A 12,966-nucleotide genomic window follows, 5' to 3' on the forward strand; every position below is an offset into this window, starting at 1 on the left:
ATACACAAAAGCAACACACTGTAAGGGTATGTGGAATGCAAGAGCTTCATTAAGGTTATCAGATCAAGGACCTTTCCAGCTCCAAAGGAGATACAAATAACAGGAAATAAATAAAACAGATGGTGACACAAACCTGACAGACAAGGGCTAAGAGATAATCACAAAGGAGGAAAGGCTCCAGTTACTAATTAATGAGCCATTAAGAAACTACTGGCAGGGCTCTGCAGCCAGTCAGCCGGGACTTTACCACATAACCTCCCCCTCCAGCTAGCAGCAGAGATCGGCATGACAGCATTTGGGCCAGGAACTGGATCAGAGCTCAGCAGAAAACCCTGTCTGCAGGGCCAGCACCTGGAGTGGGTGGGGGTCTCAGCATCAGTAGCCGGAGGGGCCACGGACTAGGGAGCATGTTTCTGGGGTGCTCAGAAAAGGTGAATTCAGGGCCAACAACTGGTGTCAGACCTCGGGGGAAGGGGCCCCTGCAACTGGAGCAGATGAAGGTCCACTGGGTATGTGGACCCAGTGGCAGCTGCCACTGGGGCAGGATCACAGCCCACAGGGCCCATGTGCCTGGGTGCAGCAGGGAAGCTGCGCAAGGATCGCAGCACCTCAGCTGGAGCGGGGCTGCAGGTCCTGCATGCCTGGGCACCAGCCCCATGCAATGGGGGGATTTATGTTATCCCCCAAACCAGGAGGGCGGAGTGGAAGATCACAGCGTACATGATTTGCTGTGATGCCAAAACAGCACAGAGTAACTGCTCAGAGACAAATTTTGTCTTTAAGCAGCAAAAGTATTTATTTCGTGAAATGCTGGGGAACTAGCCAGTTCACATGGAACAAACTAACTCCAAAGTTTTCAGTGAAAAAGTCAGGTAATTATTTATACAGTTTTCATGAGAGGTTACAACATCTTTACATACAAATTCATTTGATTTTCACATCTAATCATTGTATTCCTAATAGGCGGGGTTTAGGTGGAGCTTGAGGTGGAGTCTTCTAGACATCTTTTGGGAGGATTTTTGGGTGGTCGTTCCATTCTTTGACCTCATTCTTGGGGGTTGCTCAATCTTCTTCCTCACTTAAACCTTTCAACTTTCTTTGTTCACCGATCTCCTGACTCATGGTCTCCTCCTCTCCTTCAGGTGCCCACCTTATCTTTTCTAATTATTCTGAGTACATTCCTTTACTTTAACATCATCAGTGGAAGGGAACAGGCCATGCCATCTCTATCTTACCTCAACACAAACAGAGCATCACCCAGATCATTGTACCAAACTCATCCTGACTAATCTTTTTAAGACCTTGCTCTGTTTCAGCTGCCATACCGGACTAGGCAGTAAGTAGAAGCCCCAAGATCTGGGCAAGGACAGAGGGCAGCGCTGACATTCAAGGGGTCTGCAAGTGTGGGGATGCTTGAGACAAACACGTCCATCTGTTTGCTCCCAAGAATAGAGCTGAACTAGCCAGTGAGTAGGAGCCAGGTATAGCGAGTTGAGAGCTCATGATCCAGCCACAGACAACAGATGGGCAGAAAGCCCACACTGACATTCAAGAGATTGTAAATGTGCATGTGTGCTTGTGGAGAGAGTGAGGGCATGTGTGTTTTCACCAGTGAGCTTCAGTCCTGATCAGCGGGAGAGGAGGAAGAGGACTTGGCAGCCTGCACTTACGTTTCATGTGAGGCCAGGTAGCGCTATACAAGGGTGTTGTTGAGGTGGAAGCCCTTGTGAGAACAGTGTGTTACATGATGTTAAGCATTCTGTACCAAAAAAGCTTGATACAGATCTAGGATAAGATAAGGGCATTACTATTTTAGTATTCTAGCAAAGAACATAAAAAAAAGAAATCTCATTATCACTTCCTTAAATCCTCTCCCCAAAAGCAAACTTTTACATGAGATTTATTTCCTTATAAAGTGTCTTCTTAAAAGCAACTTTAGAAAATACTAAAATCAGAGTATGTTACATGATAGCATGGAACTAAGTCAGCACATCTTAGCTCACAGGCAGTAACAGACTTTAAGAACAATGGGAGGGCAGCAAGTAGGAGAATCACGAAAGATTGTTACTGCTTTCCTTCCAGCTCAATTTTAAACTCTTGGCTTCACTGCAAAGACCGGTGCATAAAATTGGTCTTCTCAGAGTAGGGAAATGTGCATTTGAATCTTTTCAGAAGGAACTGAATCCAGATCTCACATCTCTTGTGTGAGGGCTCTTACTTCTAATTCTACTTATTTTTGTTTCTTATTGTATTGCGTAAAAGGCTGTGGGCATCTTGTTCAGTTTCTGCTCTGCAACGCTATATACAGGCTACCTTCACCCAAGCAGAACCGGCTAAGGCACCACGATGAATTACAGCCTCTCATAAGGCACTTCACTGAAGGAGACTGGGTCAAGAGAGAAGCACATGATCAATCACCATATTTTTGTTTCCTACTGCTTGACATGCAATGTAAGTGTTGTCACCACCTCACCCGAACGTGAGTCCCAGGTAAAGGTACTTGACTGTACATCTGCAGTACTGCAAAGTTTTTTAACAAGCAGCCTGCTGACAGTTGAAACTGAGAGCTTAGATTAAAAAAAATAAAAACAAACCCCAAACAAAAGAAACAACCAAAACCCATGAACTAGGTCAGAAAATAGTTTGCTTTAGCCTCAGTACCTTCACTAGATTCCAAAAGCCCAGTTAAGCTCAACAAGGGTGGAAATATTAGAGCATCAATACAGCAGAAGCACTAGCAGCATCTACTACTTACACCCTATGCCTTGCAACCCTGCCCACAGCAGTCACTTGTGAAAGCAAACTAGAATGCCCAAGGATTCCTAGCTCTGTGCTATTTTATGTGGGAACCACAGTTATTGTGGAATCATGCCATGATTCCCTTTCAGTTAAATTCCTTCCAAGTGACAAAATAGTACACTACCAAAATAGAATTTGGTTTTGTTTTCTTCTTGAAGAAAAGCAAACCTCTGGCAGAGCAAAACTCTTAAGGACTGTGGCAGGATGAGGTACTTAACACTTTCTAAATCCTCAGAAGTTTTAATCCAAATGACCTTTTAGCATTACTATGCTATGTGTGCCTGACACGTGGAAGTTCATTGAAGACTAAAGTAATGTAGTGCACATAAAATGCTCAAGGAAAGGACAGCTGTCAAACAAAATGAACACAATTAAGGGATTTCAGTTCAACAACTTTAAAAACATGGAAAAAATAAAAGAGAAATGAAAAAAATCATGTTGTAAACTTAGGACTGATGTACAAACTACTGCAGAGCTCACACTGTCACCTATTCAAATGTTCCACTGTTCCTCGAAAAATGAAAAGTCACTTATCCACTAATGAAAACAGCAGGCAACTGCTTCCTTCCTGCCATAAAGTAAAGGATGTTTAAACATTCTTTTTGAGCACTCGACACATTGTAACACTCGCACTTACACACTCTAAATGTGTCAGGAATTTTTCAAGGACAGTAACAGTAGGCCAACAGGGTAACCAAAACGTGAAGGAACACTCCAAAACTTGTATCATTTTTAGCAGTTTTATATGGATTTTTTGAATCCAAATTACTCCTGTGCTTCTGTGTAAGAACAAAACATACTAACATCCTGCTTCCACAAGCAATCAACAGCAGATGCACAGGAAAGCGTAAACTCTAATCATGCCGATTCTTCTTTTTCTCCTTTCTATGTATTCACAGCTGCAGCAACACGTTCCAGTTACACTACACCAGTATGAGAAGATATGTGCTCGTTTGTCCTAAACGCAGTGCCTAGCGATTTCTCTGACGACTCTTCCTTGATGCATTTTGCTCAAAAAAGAAAGAAACATCATTACTTGTTTACCTTCTCAGATGCCACTCAGGTTTCTACAGCATCCTGCCACATGTCCCTTTGTTTGCCTCATCGTCTACAAAGTTGTTCCTCATACGGAATCCAGTTGTCACTTTATGGTCCCTCCTTAGCACCCATTCCTACCATAATCTCTGAGGACAGATCTACATAGAGGGCAACAGTGAAGATTTATACAGGAACAAGAATAAGGATTCCTCTTTTTGGCTTTTTTTAATCCCTTTCCTGATGATCTCTAATATTCATATTGATTTTAGGCTACTACTACCAAGCACTGAGGTGGTGTCTTCAAAATACATTCAAAATTTCTTTTCTGCATAATAGGTAATCCTAAGCCCATCCTTTAATACATCAAACTAACACTAAAATTTTTGCCCAATTGCATCCATTCGTATTTGTTGGAACTGAACTCCATCTCGACTTGTAACTAAGAGTCTTTCAGAAAACTGATATTGAATTTTAATTGAAATCTGCATTTTGAAATAGAAATTGAACTGAATTGTAATGCTCAGTCCTTCAGCAGATCTGGCCCTCACTTTTGAAGTGTCAACTTTGTGTTTGTTTGGTTTTTTTAATTATTCTTCTTTTCAATTAGATGGTGTATCTTGTGCTGTGGCCCTCCAAGGGGGTTGCCTGTTTCTTGGAAAGTTCTATCCTTCTTACATGTTTTCATCAAGCTTCTTTCACTTTGTAATATTTGATTTTTAAAGCGTGAAGCTACATAAAAGTGAGTTTTGAGAATCTTATTACATCTTCATGGATGTTAGATCTAAATACATTGTACTCACTGTTAGAAAGCAGGTCTTCAGCAGTAGTATATTAAATTAGTATTTTGAGCTGGTCAGTTCCAAGAGAATTTGCTTCTCCTCCATTGGATTCCCACAAATAAATCACTTGTGGTATGCAAAACTGCACATAACCATTTATTATGCAAGTGTTGGCGTTGTGTGTCTATATATGATTCATCACATAAATGTGAAAGCAAACAAGTCTTACAGCCTGGCTGTTTTCCTGCTCCTGCGAGCTCTCTCATTAGCTTTTAACAAATCCACATTACAGTCACCACCCTAGCTAGCAGCTGCGAATACAGCCCTCTTGCTGTCATCTCCTCCTCCTGGCTGGAAGTTTCAGTTCATAAAGGCTTCCCAGTTACCTGCATTCCAGTTACCTTGTTAGTATACTGATTCAATTTGCAACTGCTTTTTAAATAACATAGCAAATATTTGTAAGCCAAAGCTACCTAATATGATGGCACGAGTAACAAAACAACTGCCATCTGAGAGCCAGGAAGGAAGCACTTCGGATCTCAGTTCTAATGGACTTCTACGTTGTTGACACAAACACCTAAGCCTATAAACTCCTAACTGCTTATAAAGCAAACTTCTACAGCCAGTTCCCACAAGGTTGCTACAGCTGTCAGGAGGAACCTGCACTGTAATGAACAGCACCTTGCTGAGGCATCACCAGCTTCCAGGGTCTGCCCCACAGTAAAAAAAAAAAGATAAGACTATACACTGCTGACTGCTGAGGTTTTCAGGCAGAATAAAGGAATTAAAGGTATTCTAGCTCTGCTGCACTCAGTATGGTATGATGTATGAGATTCAGCACACGTAGAAGCCTGAAAACGGATTTTTTGTACTTAAACAGAAACTTAAACCTGAAAGAGATTCACCTTTGACTTTCATTGGTCCTCAAACAAGTATGGCCTTGTCAGCAATGCCATATTTTGCTCCTAATCGAGACATTTTTTAAAGTTCTGCCACCACAAACAGCACATGAAGATTTTAGACCGCTTGTGCAAGCTATGGCATAAGTCAAACACATTTTATATTTGAGTAATGTGACACACAGTTTGCCTGTGTAAACCACAACTCTGTATGAATCACATCACTCCTTTTCCCCACATTACTGTGGTCTTTTTGAAAAGCCTCTGAAAATTTTTAGGTTGTATCTTTACCCCAATTCATAAACATGTATTTCATTCCAGAGTTTTTAAAACTGACAGGCAATGTATCATTTGCTCTACTTGCCCATTTCAGCAAGGATAGGAAACCCTAAAGGAGGAAAAATATGGCACAGACCCTGTTGCTACCATGCCTAGCCATACTCTGGTTTCCAGACGTTCTTGTGAGAATTTAAGGCATATTAGAAAAGAAGTGATAGTTTCTTAACCTGTCAACAGGAGAGAACTCCTATGATGTCTTCACTGTCAGATATGGAAGATTGTGTCTGATGTACTGCCTTTCATAGCTTTTCAACAGGTTGCGAAGTTAAGACAGAACATTTTCTGAGGTATGTGATAGCCTTTCATACCCTTCAGAAGGGTCGACAGTCAGGATTTAGCTTCAGCTGTGCAGTTCTCCTTCTGACTCCCAGGAAGATGTAGTTCCCCTTCTCCCTGACTGGGGAAGCTATCCACTGAAGTACAGCAAAGCTGTATACAAACTAGGAAATTAACAAACAAAAACTATACTTAGTGACAATCATGACTGCATCAGGATATATACATCCAACCCAAACCTTAAAAGCACAGAAATAAAGAGGGGAAAGACTACTGTATTCCACCACACTTTGCTGCTGCCTAGGCACTGCTGATAACACACTCAGAAAGGCTTTCACTTCCACTTTTGATGGGGAAAAAAAACCAGACCTCCTGTGCTTTAATAAGAGCTACAAAAGAAAGTTCAGCACTTACTTTCACACATCCCATGCATGTTAACTTATATTGCCTTAACACCAGAAAGAGTTTACTCGATTGTGTTTGAGTGCAAATCTAAGGGTGACAGGCTGCTGCCTTATCTTTTAGAAATGGCAGTGAAAGCCTCTGGAGTGTGCTACCAACCAGCGCTGCAGGCAGTGTGAAAGCGGAAACAAACAGAGAAGTCCTTCCCTCTAACTTTGTATTTCTATACTTCAGAGTGGGTGGATGGAGGGAGTGTAACCCAATGCAATCTTAAACAACACTAAATATAGCTCTGTCTGTTAATACTCGTTAGGTAAAATACCTGTTAGATTCATCAAAATACTTGGGTGTGCAGAAGGGATTGCTAAATTAAGACGAGCACTACCCAAAGTTTCCACAGTACTGTAACATCCTGACTAGTCTGGAGCCGTAACCCACTACTCAGATCAGCTGGTAACTTGCCATAATGTGGTTTACTATGCCAGGCAGACATTTAACTTTCAGGAAAAAAATCACCATGTGCTGAAATTATTCATGTCTGATTTCTGGCTAAAGACTGTGCGTGCTCAAAATCCAATTAGTATCAGAGGCTGGAAGAGATTTGGCTACAGTCTGTGACCTCTAGTAGGAGCTAACAAACAATTTGGAGGGACTGAGGAGAAAGGAAAATAAATTATTTCGTTTAGAGCTGCACCTAGTATTTTAGAATTCCTTCTGTAAGGAAGACCAATTCTCAGGAAGTAATGTTTGAATTCGTCACAATGTGCAATTAATTTAGAGAAAGAACAAACTCAACTCAGATCAAATATTCATCTGTGAACTTAGGTAAATCAGATATTCTTCCCAGACAGGAATCACTCTTTGTTCTCACAACCACTAAAAACACAACTAGGCTTCTATTCTCCATTTTAGCATGTGACCATCTTCAAGAAACACTTTACCAAAGCACATTTTCCAACTTCAGAAATTATTTTAAAGGGGTTTTCAGCTCAAATGTTTACAGTGATTTTGACATTGAGTAGGAGTTGTCTGAAGTAACACCTCAGAGAAGGGTTTTCCGAGAAAAGCAGACTATCAGCCCTTCAGCTGGAAGGAGGTTTCAACACACCTGGTACCTCACATGGCATTCTCTAGGTTGAGACTAGAAACTGAAGAATTAAGAACCTTTCTGGAATGTTACACATCTGTGATGATAATTCCCTTTCAACACAAGATAATTGTGTTGAAATTGTGCAATTGCCAACTTGGCTTCCAAGAAACACTAGCCTCGAAATCTCTGATCAAGCACATTGTAAAAATCCTCCAGTGTCCTTTACTTCACAACTTTCCTCTAGCAGGCCTCCTTTCGCAGTTCTAAAAATCCCAGCCCCATGACAGACATAACTGTTCTGGTAATTATATTGCAAATTATTTCCTGCTCAGAATCAGACACTATTTTTTTAATCTCTTTTATACCTGCTATATAGATTAAATTGGGTATGCACTTAGGGCAGTCAGCGTTTCATTATGTAGTATGTGCATGCTCAGGGTTCCAAGGCAGCTCAATTACTCTGAACGGGGCCTGAGGGATTCTTAAATGAACTATAGGTTTCACTTTTGAGAAGCTGCTTCTCACATTTTTTTTCCCCCCAGACTTCAGTAATGCATCAACATGCTTCCAGCCTCACCTGTGACATCCTAAGGCAGCTGCTTTAAGCTGGGTTCTTTTATATATATGTTTATTTTGGTGATTTGTTTGACACCGTTTTCTTCCTGATGCAATAACCCTGAGAAAACAAGCCTCTACCCATGCAACCATGACTATTTTTTCTGTGCATTTAAGAGGGGGTTTTGTACTTCTAAAAGAATCATCTGCTAGAAATGAAGGTGCAATACTAATGGCTCATAGCATTAATTGCCCTCTCCCTGCCTTCCCACCTCACCTTTCCAAGCAATTCTGATCTGTTCTCAGCAGAAAGGGGGCTGATCTAAACTGGTGACAAGACACCTCAAATTCTTTAAAAACTAAACACATACACATAGAAGAACCTAACAATTTTGTTTAGCTACATTAGGCAAATTTTAATGAAGGAGAGATTTCATTCTTATTTGTTTTCAAATAAAGATGTGACAACAGTTAAGACGACAGAGGATTACTAAGGGTATAGTTAAGATTCTCCACCTAAAGCCTTACTTTTACATGTCGGAGTAGTGGATACCAGGCACAAGAATACTGTGCAAACAAGGACAGGCACTTACTCCTTCACTTGAACAGGATGACTTAGTACAGTGAATACTTATGTAGAAGTCACAGAAGTAAATAGACTATTGAAATAGTTTCTGGTGCACTAGAATTTAAGTTACCTCTAGGACTCTTCACAACTGTACCTTCAGCAGATCAAGAATACGAGAACAGAGATCCTGAAGTTTTGAACAAATGCTCTAATAACAAACTTTACTTTCTGTTGCCACTTTCAATACTTATTTCTTTATGGAATGACCTGTACAGATATCTGATTTTCTCAAGCTCTTCTTTTTTTTAAGTCTGCAGCATTCCTATATGATTGTGCAACCTGAAGCAACTCTCTGATAAACTTGGGAAAAAACACAGAGTTAAGAAAATGTATTGGGCTGGACTGTTGTGCAGAAAATACTCTTAAGACTTCCCAGGAAAAGCAGAAATGGCTTTCTAGAGACAAAAAATACTTCTCCCTGTTTCTAAGGTGGTAGTAGCATGGCTAAACCAACGGAAAGACTCTTCATTGCAAGAAAAGCAAAGGCAAAAACATTTTTACCTTAGTACAAGCAGTAGTAACTACCTTCTCTGCACTGCTAATTGCACAGCAACTAGAACTGCTGACGCTGGACAATACAGTGGTACAGTTGCTGATTTTACACAGTACTTTGTTAGAAATTCAGCTAATCCACAGATTAACACGCAAGCCACAATAAAGGCAGAATCAAAATTCTTGGAGCTCTACCAAGGTTAGATTAAGTAACCATATCATTCTCTATATCCAACAAAAAGCATGCTCTTCAGCGGTAAAAGTAAAATCTTGACTGAGAAAGCCAGAGCAAATACAAGTGTAGGAGGTTTATTTGCTCACAGTTGCACTTCCATCTTAGCCACATCCTTACATCAGAGAAGGAGAACCTACACAGCTTTCCACCTTCACAAGTTTTGGGGTTTTGCCTACTCATTTCCTAACATAAGCATCTCTGGAGTTAGATGAACATTTGCTCTTAATTCCAGCAAGCTTAGCAGAGGCTGACTTATCTTCCACAAAAGCATTAGCTTTATTTCCTATGGCTTCTGAGACGAAGACCTCATTCAAGGTGTTAAGGCTTCCTGCTGCCCCTTCAGCAGCTGGATGGTCCTTGTAAGGGAGAGCATATAACCAAAAGATTGCAAGTACCACCTGCAAAGGATGTAACATACTTTTTCCTCAGGAAAAACATGCAGCCTTCTTACAAACTCCTGCAAGTTTTCTGCAGAGAGAGAAATACTTCGATCCCCTGGGTGCAGAGGGTTAACCACTTCACACTAATTCTGATCTTACAAAATGAATAATCCAGAGCCATCAGATACTAGACTAGCAAGTGTCAGGCTGCCTTCCAAGGAAAACGATATGGAGGAAGGAAGTACTCCTCGGCCACTTCTGCCAGTACACCACGGGACTTGGTTTACTTTGTGTGAGCACGCACTGTTTCTGCCTGGTTACAAATGAGACAAATACGTATCATGTCCAATATTTCTGCTACTTATTTCTATTCCTCAAAGAACAGCTATCTCCAACTGGACTCCCTCGCATCCTCTGCAATCTCTGAAAATACTCTCTGTATCCAGCGAGGGAGAACAACATTGAGAAGCATAACTTCAGAAGAATTAAATTTGATTTACACGAGACTTCCATTCAACTGCCTTGAGGGGAACTTTGTATATTTATCAGGCAAAGGCTGGTTTCACTACAGGCTGGTTTTCTATCACTTCTAAAAGAGAAGGAATAAGGCACTGGCCTTGAAAGCCAAGCAAATATTCCCCTAGCATAGCTGTTCTGAGAAAGCTCCATATCCAGGAAAAAAATATATTTAGCAGCTGCTTCTTTATCTAGTCAAAGAACTTTTCTCTGGGGAAGAGATGGTCAGTGTCTTATTTATACCATCTGGAGACACTGAGCCCAGACTCAGAACAAAGATGTGGTCCTCTGGAGGCCTAATCATAAACGGACATAAGGGAGTGAGACTTTCATTTGCTTCTGTGTGCCATCACTTAAAATGAAGGGGGTACAAAAATTGGTATAATCAGAAAGAGTGAATCTCAGTGCAACATGTTAGATATCCTCCTCCTTTGACTAAGCACAACTTCTTGTATCAGGAATTATAAGAAAATATAAACAGGAATAAAGTATTTTACAATGTAGGTGTCCATATCAGGTGATGAAGTCAAGAAACATGTAAAGTTATTTGATTCTCAAAGTTTGTAGCTTACTTTTTTGGGGCTTGAGAATTTCTGTGTCTTAGTGACTGTCAAAGGCATGAAGCAAATTAGTTAAGACAAGGTTTTCTTGAGCTTAGCCTCATTTTGTAATTCTCTAGCATGACTATCTTCCCCCCTCCCCCCCCTTAGAGTCTATAGATGATTATAAAATTACATAGTTTGAATTTGAGAGATGACTGGGGCATTGAAATATTCAATTACACACAAAGCCTGTAATATATTTTTGCTCGTACATAGTTATGTATCTGTGACTGCATATACATACAAATAAGCACTTTATACACAAAAAACAGTATACTGCCTGATGTGTGTTTCTTCTAGCCTGCAAGACAAATATTACTGATCATAGCTGAAAAGGTTACCTGGATCTGGGCTCTGTTTCCAGCTGTTATATTAGATATTGTCCAGCACGCTTCCTTTTTGATAGATTCTTTTGGGCTGCTTAGCAAGTGCAGTAAACTCTGCAGGGCTGAACAATTCAGAATTACCTGAATACCAAAGAAAAACAAAACAAAACAAACCACATCTTAGAGGTAATTTAGGATAAAGAATCACAGGAACAAGGAATAAGTTGTCTTCAAAACTGTAAAAGCATACCCCATCAGACGACCCCAGAAATTTAAAAAAAAAAAAAAAAAAACAACAAAAAAAAACCCCACAAAACAACTAACAAACAAAATGAAAAACCAGCAAGAACTAAGAAGCAAATGTTGGCAGGAAAGCTACGAGCAAAACAGCTTAGTAACTCAGGTAAGACATCATGCCTTCATTATGATTTCAGTGTGACCTGAACACAAGAAGATACTAAGCCCTTTATACCCGAAGAAAAATAAGATTACAGAAAACAAGACAACAGAAAAATGCTGTCTTTTTGAACAACTGGATCTCCAGCTACTTCTGTTTTCCACATCAGCTGGCACAGTGGGGCAGACTGTTGCCAGTGCTGGGTCCATTGACATCATAAATGGGCAATTCTTAACTAAAAAATTGTCCAGAATTGTCAAAAATTGCAATTTCACAGAGCAGAAGAGTTGCAGGCAAGTCTGCATTTCCAAAATCAAAATTTTGAGTGCCCAAAGTACAAGAGAACATACCCCAGAACAGGGATGTTAGAAGACAGAATCCTCGATTAGGTCATGTGACAGTGAAGGGCTTTTTGCCCCTCTAAAAGGGCATAACAAGATTCAATGACTGAAAGATTAATTTTTTTTTTTAATTATTAAATTCCAGCTTCTTGCAAGTTAAAAAATTGGAAAAGCCTGCCAAGAAGCACTGTAGTTTTGCTTTGCATGGCAAAAGCAGACAGCTTAGAACAGCGTGGTGCAGAATGAGAAATTCTTCAACATGTCAGTGGAGGTCAAAAGGATGGCAGATTCAAGCTAAATTATAGTGATGACTTCTGATCATGGAATCTCTGGACTGAATCCCCTTGCTCATATCCACCACCATTTCCCCCCCACCCCCATATTCCTTAAACCTTTCTACTCCACATTAAGATTAAAAAAAGCAAATACTATAGTTTAGCATTGTATTGGGTATCTGCTTCAAGTATTTTTTCTTCATGCATATCATCTAAGGTTTTGGCCATCTCCAAGCACTGGCAATTATTAATAGTTACAAATGAGATCTAAAGTAAAAGCAGGTTTGTGCTCTGAGGCTACACAGAGAAGTTTTCAGGCAACAGTCTTGCATTCATATTCAAAAATGTTTCAACTACGAAAGCTGGACTACTACTATCACTAAACTACAGAATTCCAGAAGATATATTTATCCAAACCAAAAAACAAGCATTGAAAGAAGCCTCAAGATTAGGAGCCTAGATTTTAACTTTACATGGAAGGCGTAATTAACACTTTTAATGAGGAATCATAAGCTTTGTGTCTCTACACCTCACTGAAGGCATCCTTCTCCACACTCTTCACGCTGTCTCACACCCCTAGCTGCTACCACTGCCTCC

General features: G+C 40.3%; 1 protein-coding gene across 1 annotated transcript in view; it reads right to left on the reverse strand.

Annotated features, from left to right (window-relative positions):
• The window catches only part of KPNA1 (karyopherin subunit alpha 1), a 54,752-nt gene that overhangs the window by 6,965 nt on the left and 34,821 nt on the right, over window positions 1–12,966 (reverse strand). The window contains exon 11 of the mRNA XM_037388964.1: window positions 11,372–11,497. Coding sequence (XP_037244861.1) covers window positions 11,372–11,497 — 126 coding nt within the window. The remainder of the gene's footprint in view (window positions 1–11,371; window positions 11,498–12,966) is intronic.

Source organism: Falco rusticolus, chromosome 5 (genome assembly GCF_015220075.1).
Source record: "Falco rusticolus isolate bFalRus1 chromosome 5, bFalRus1.pri, whole genome shotgun sequence".
Classification (NCBI taxonomy): Eukaryota; Metazoa; Chordata; class Aves; order Falconiformes; family Falconidae; genus Falco; species Falco rusticolus.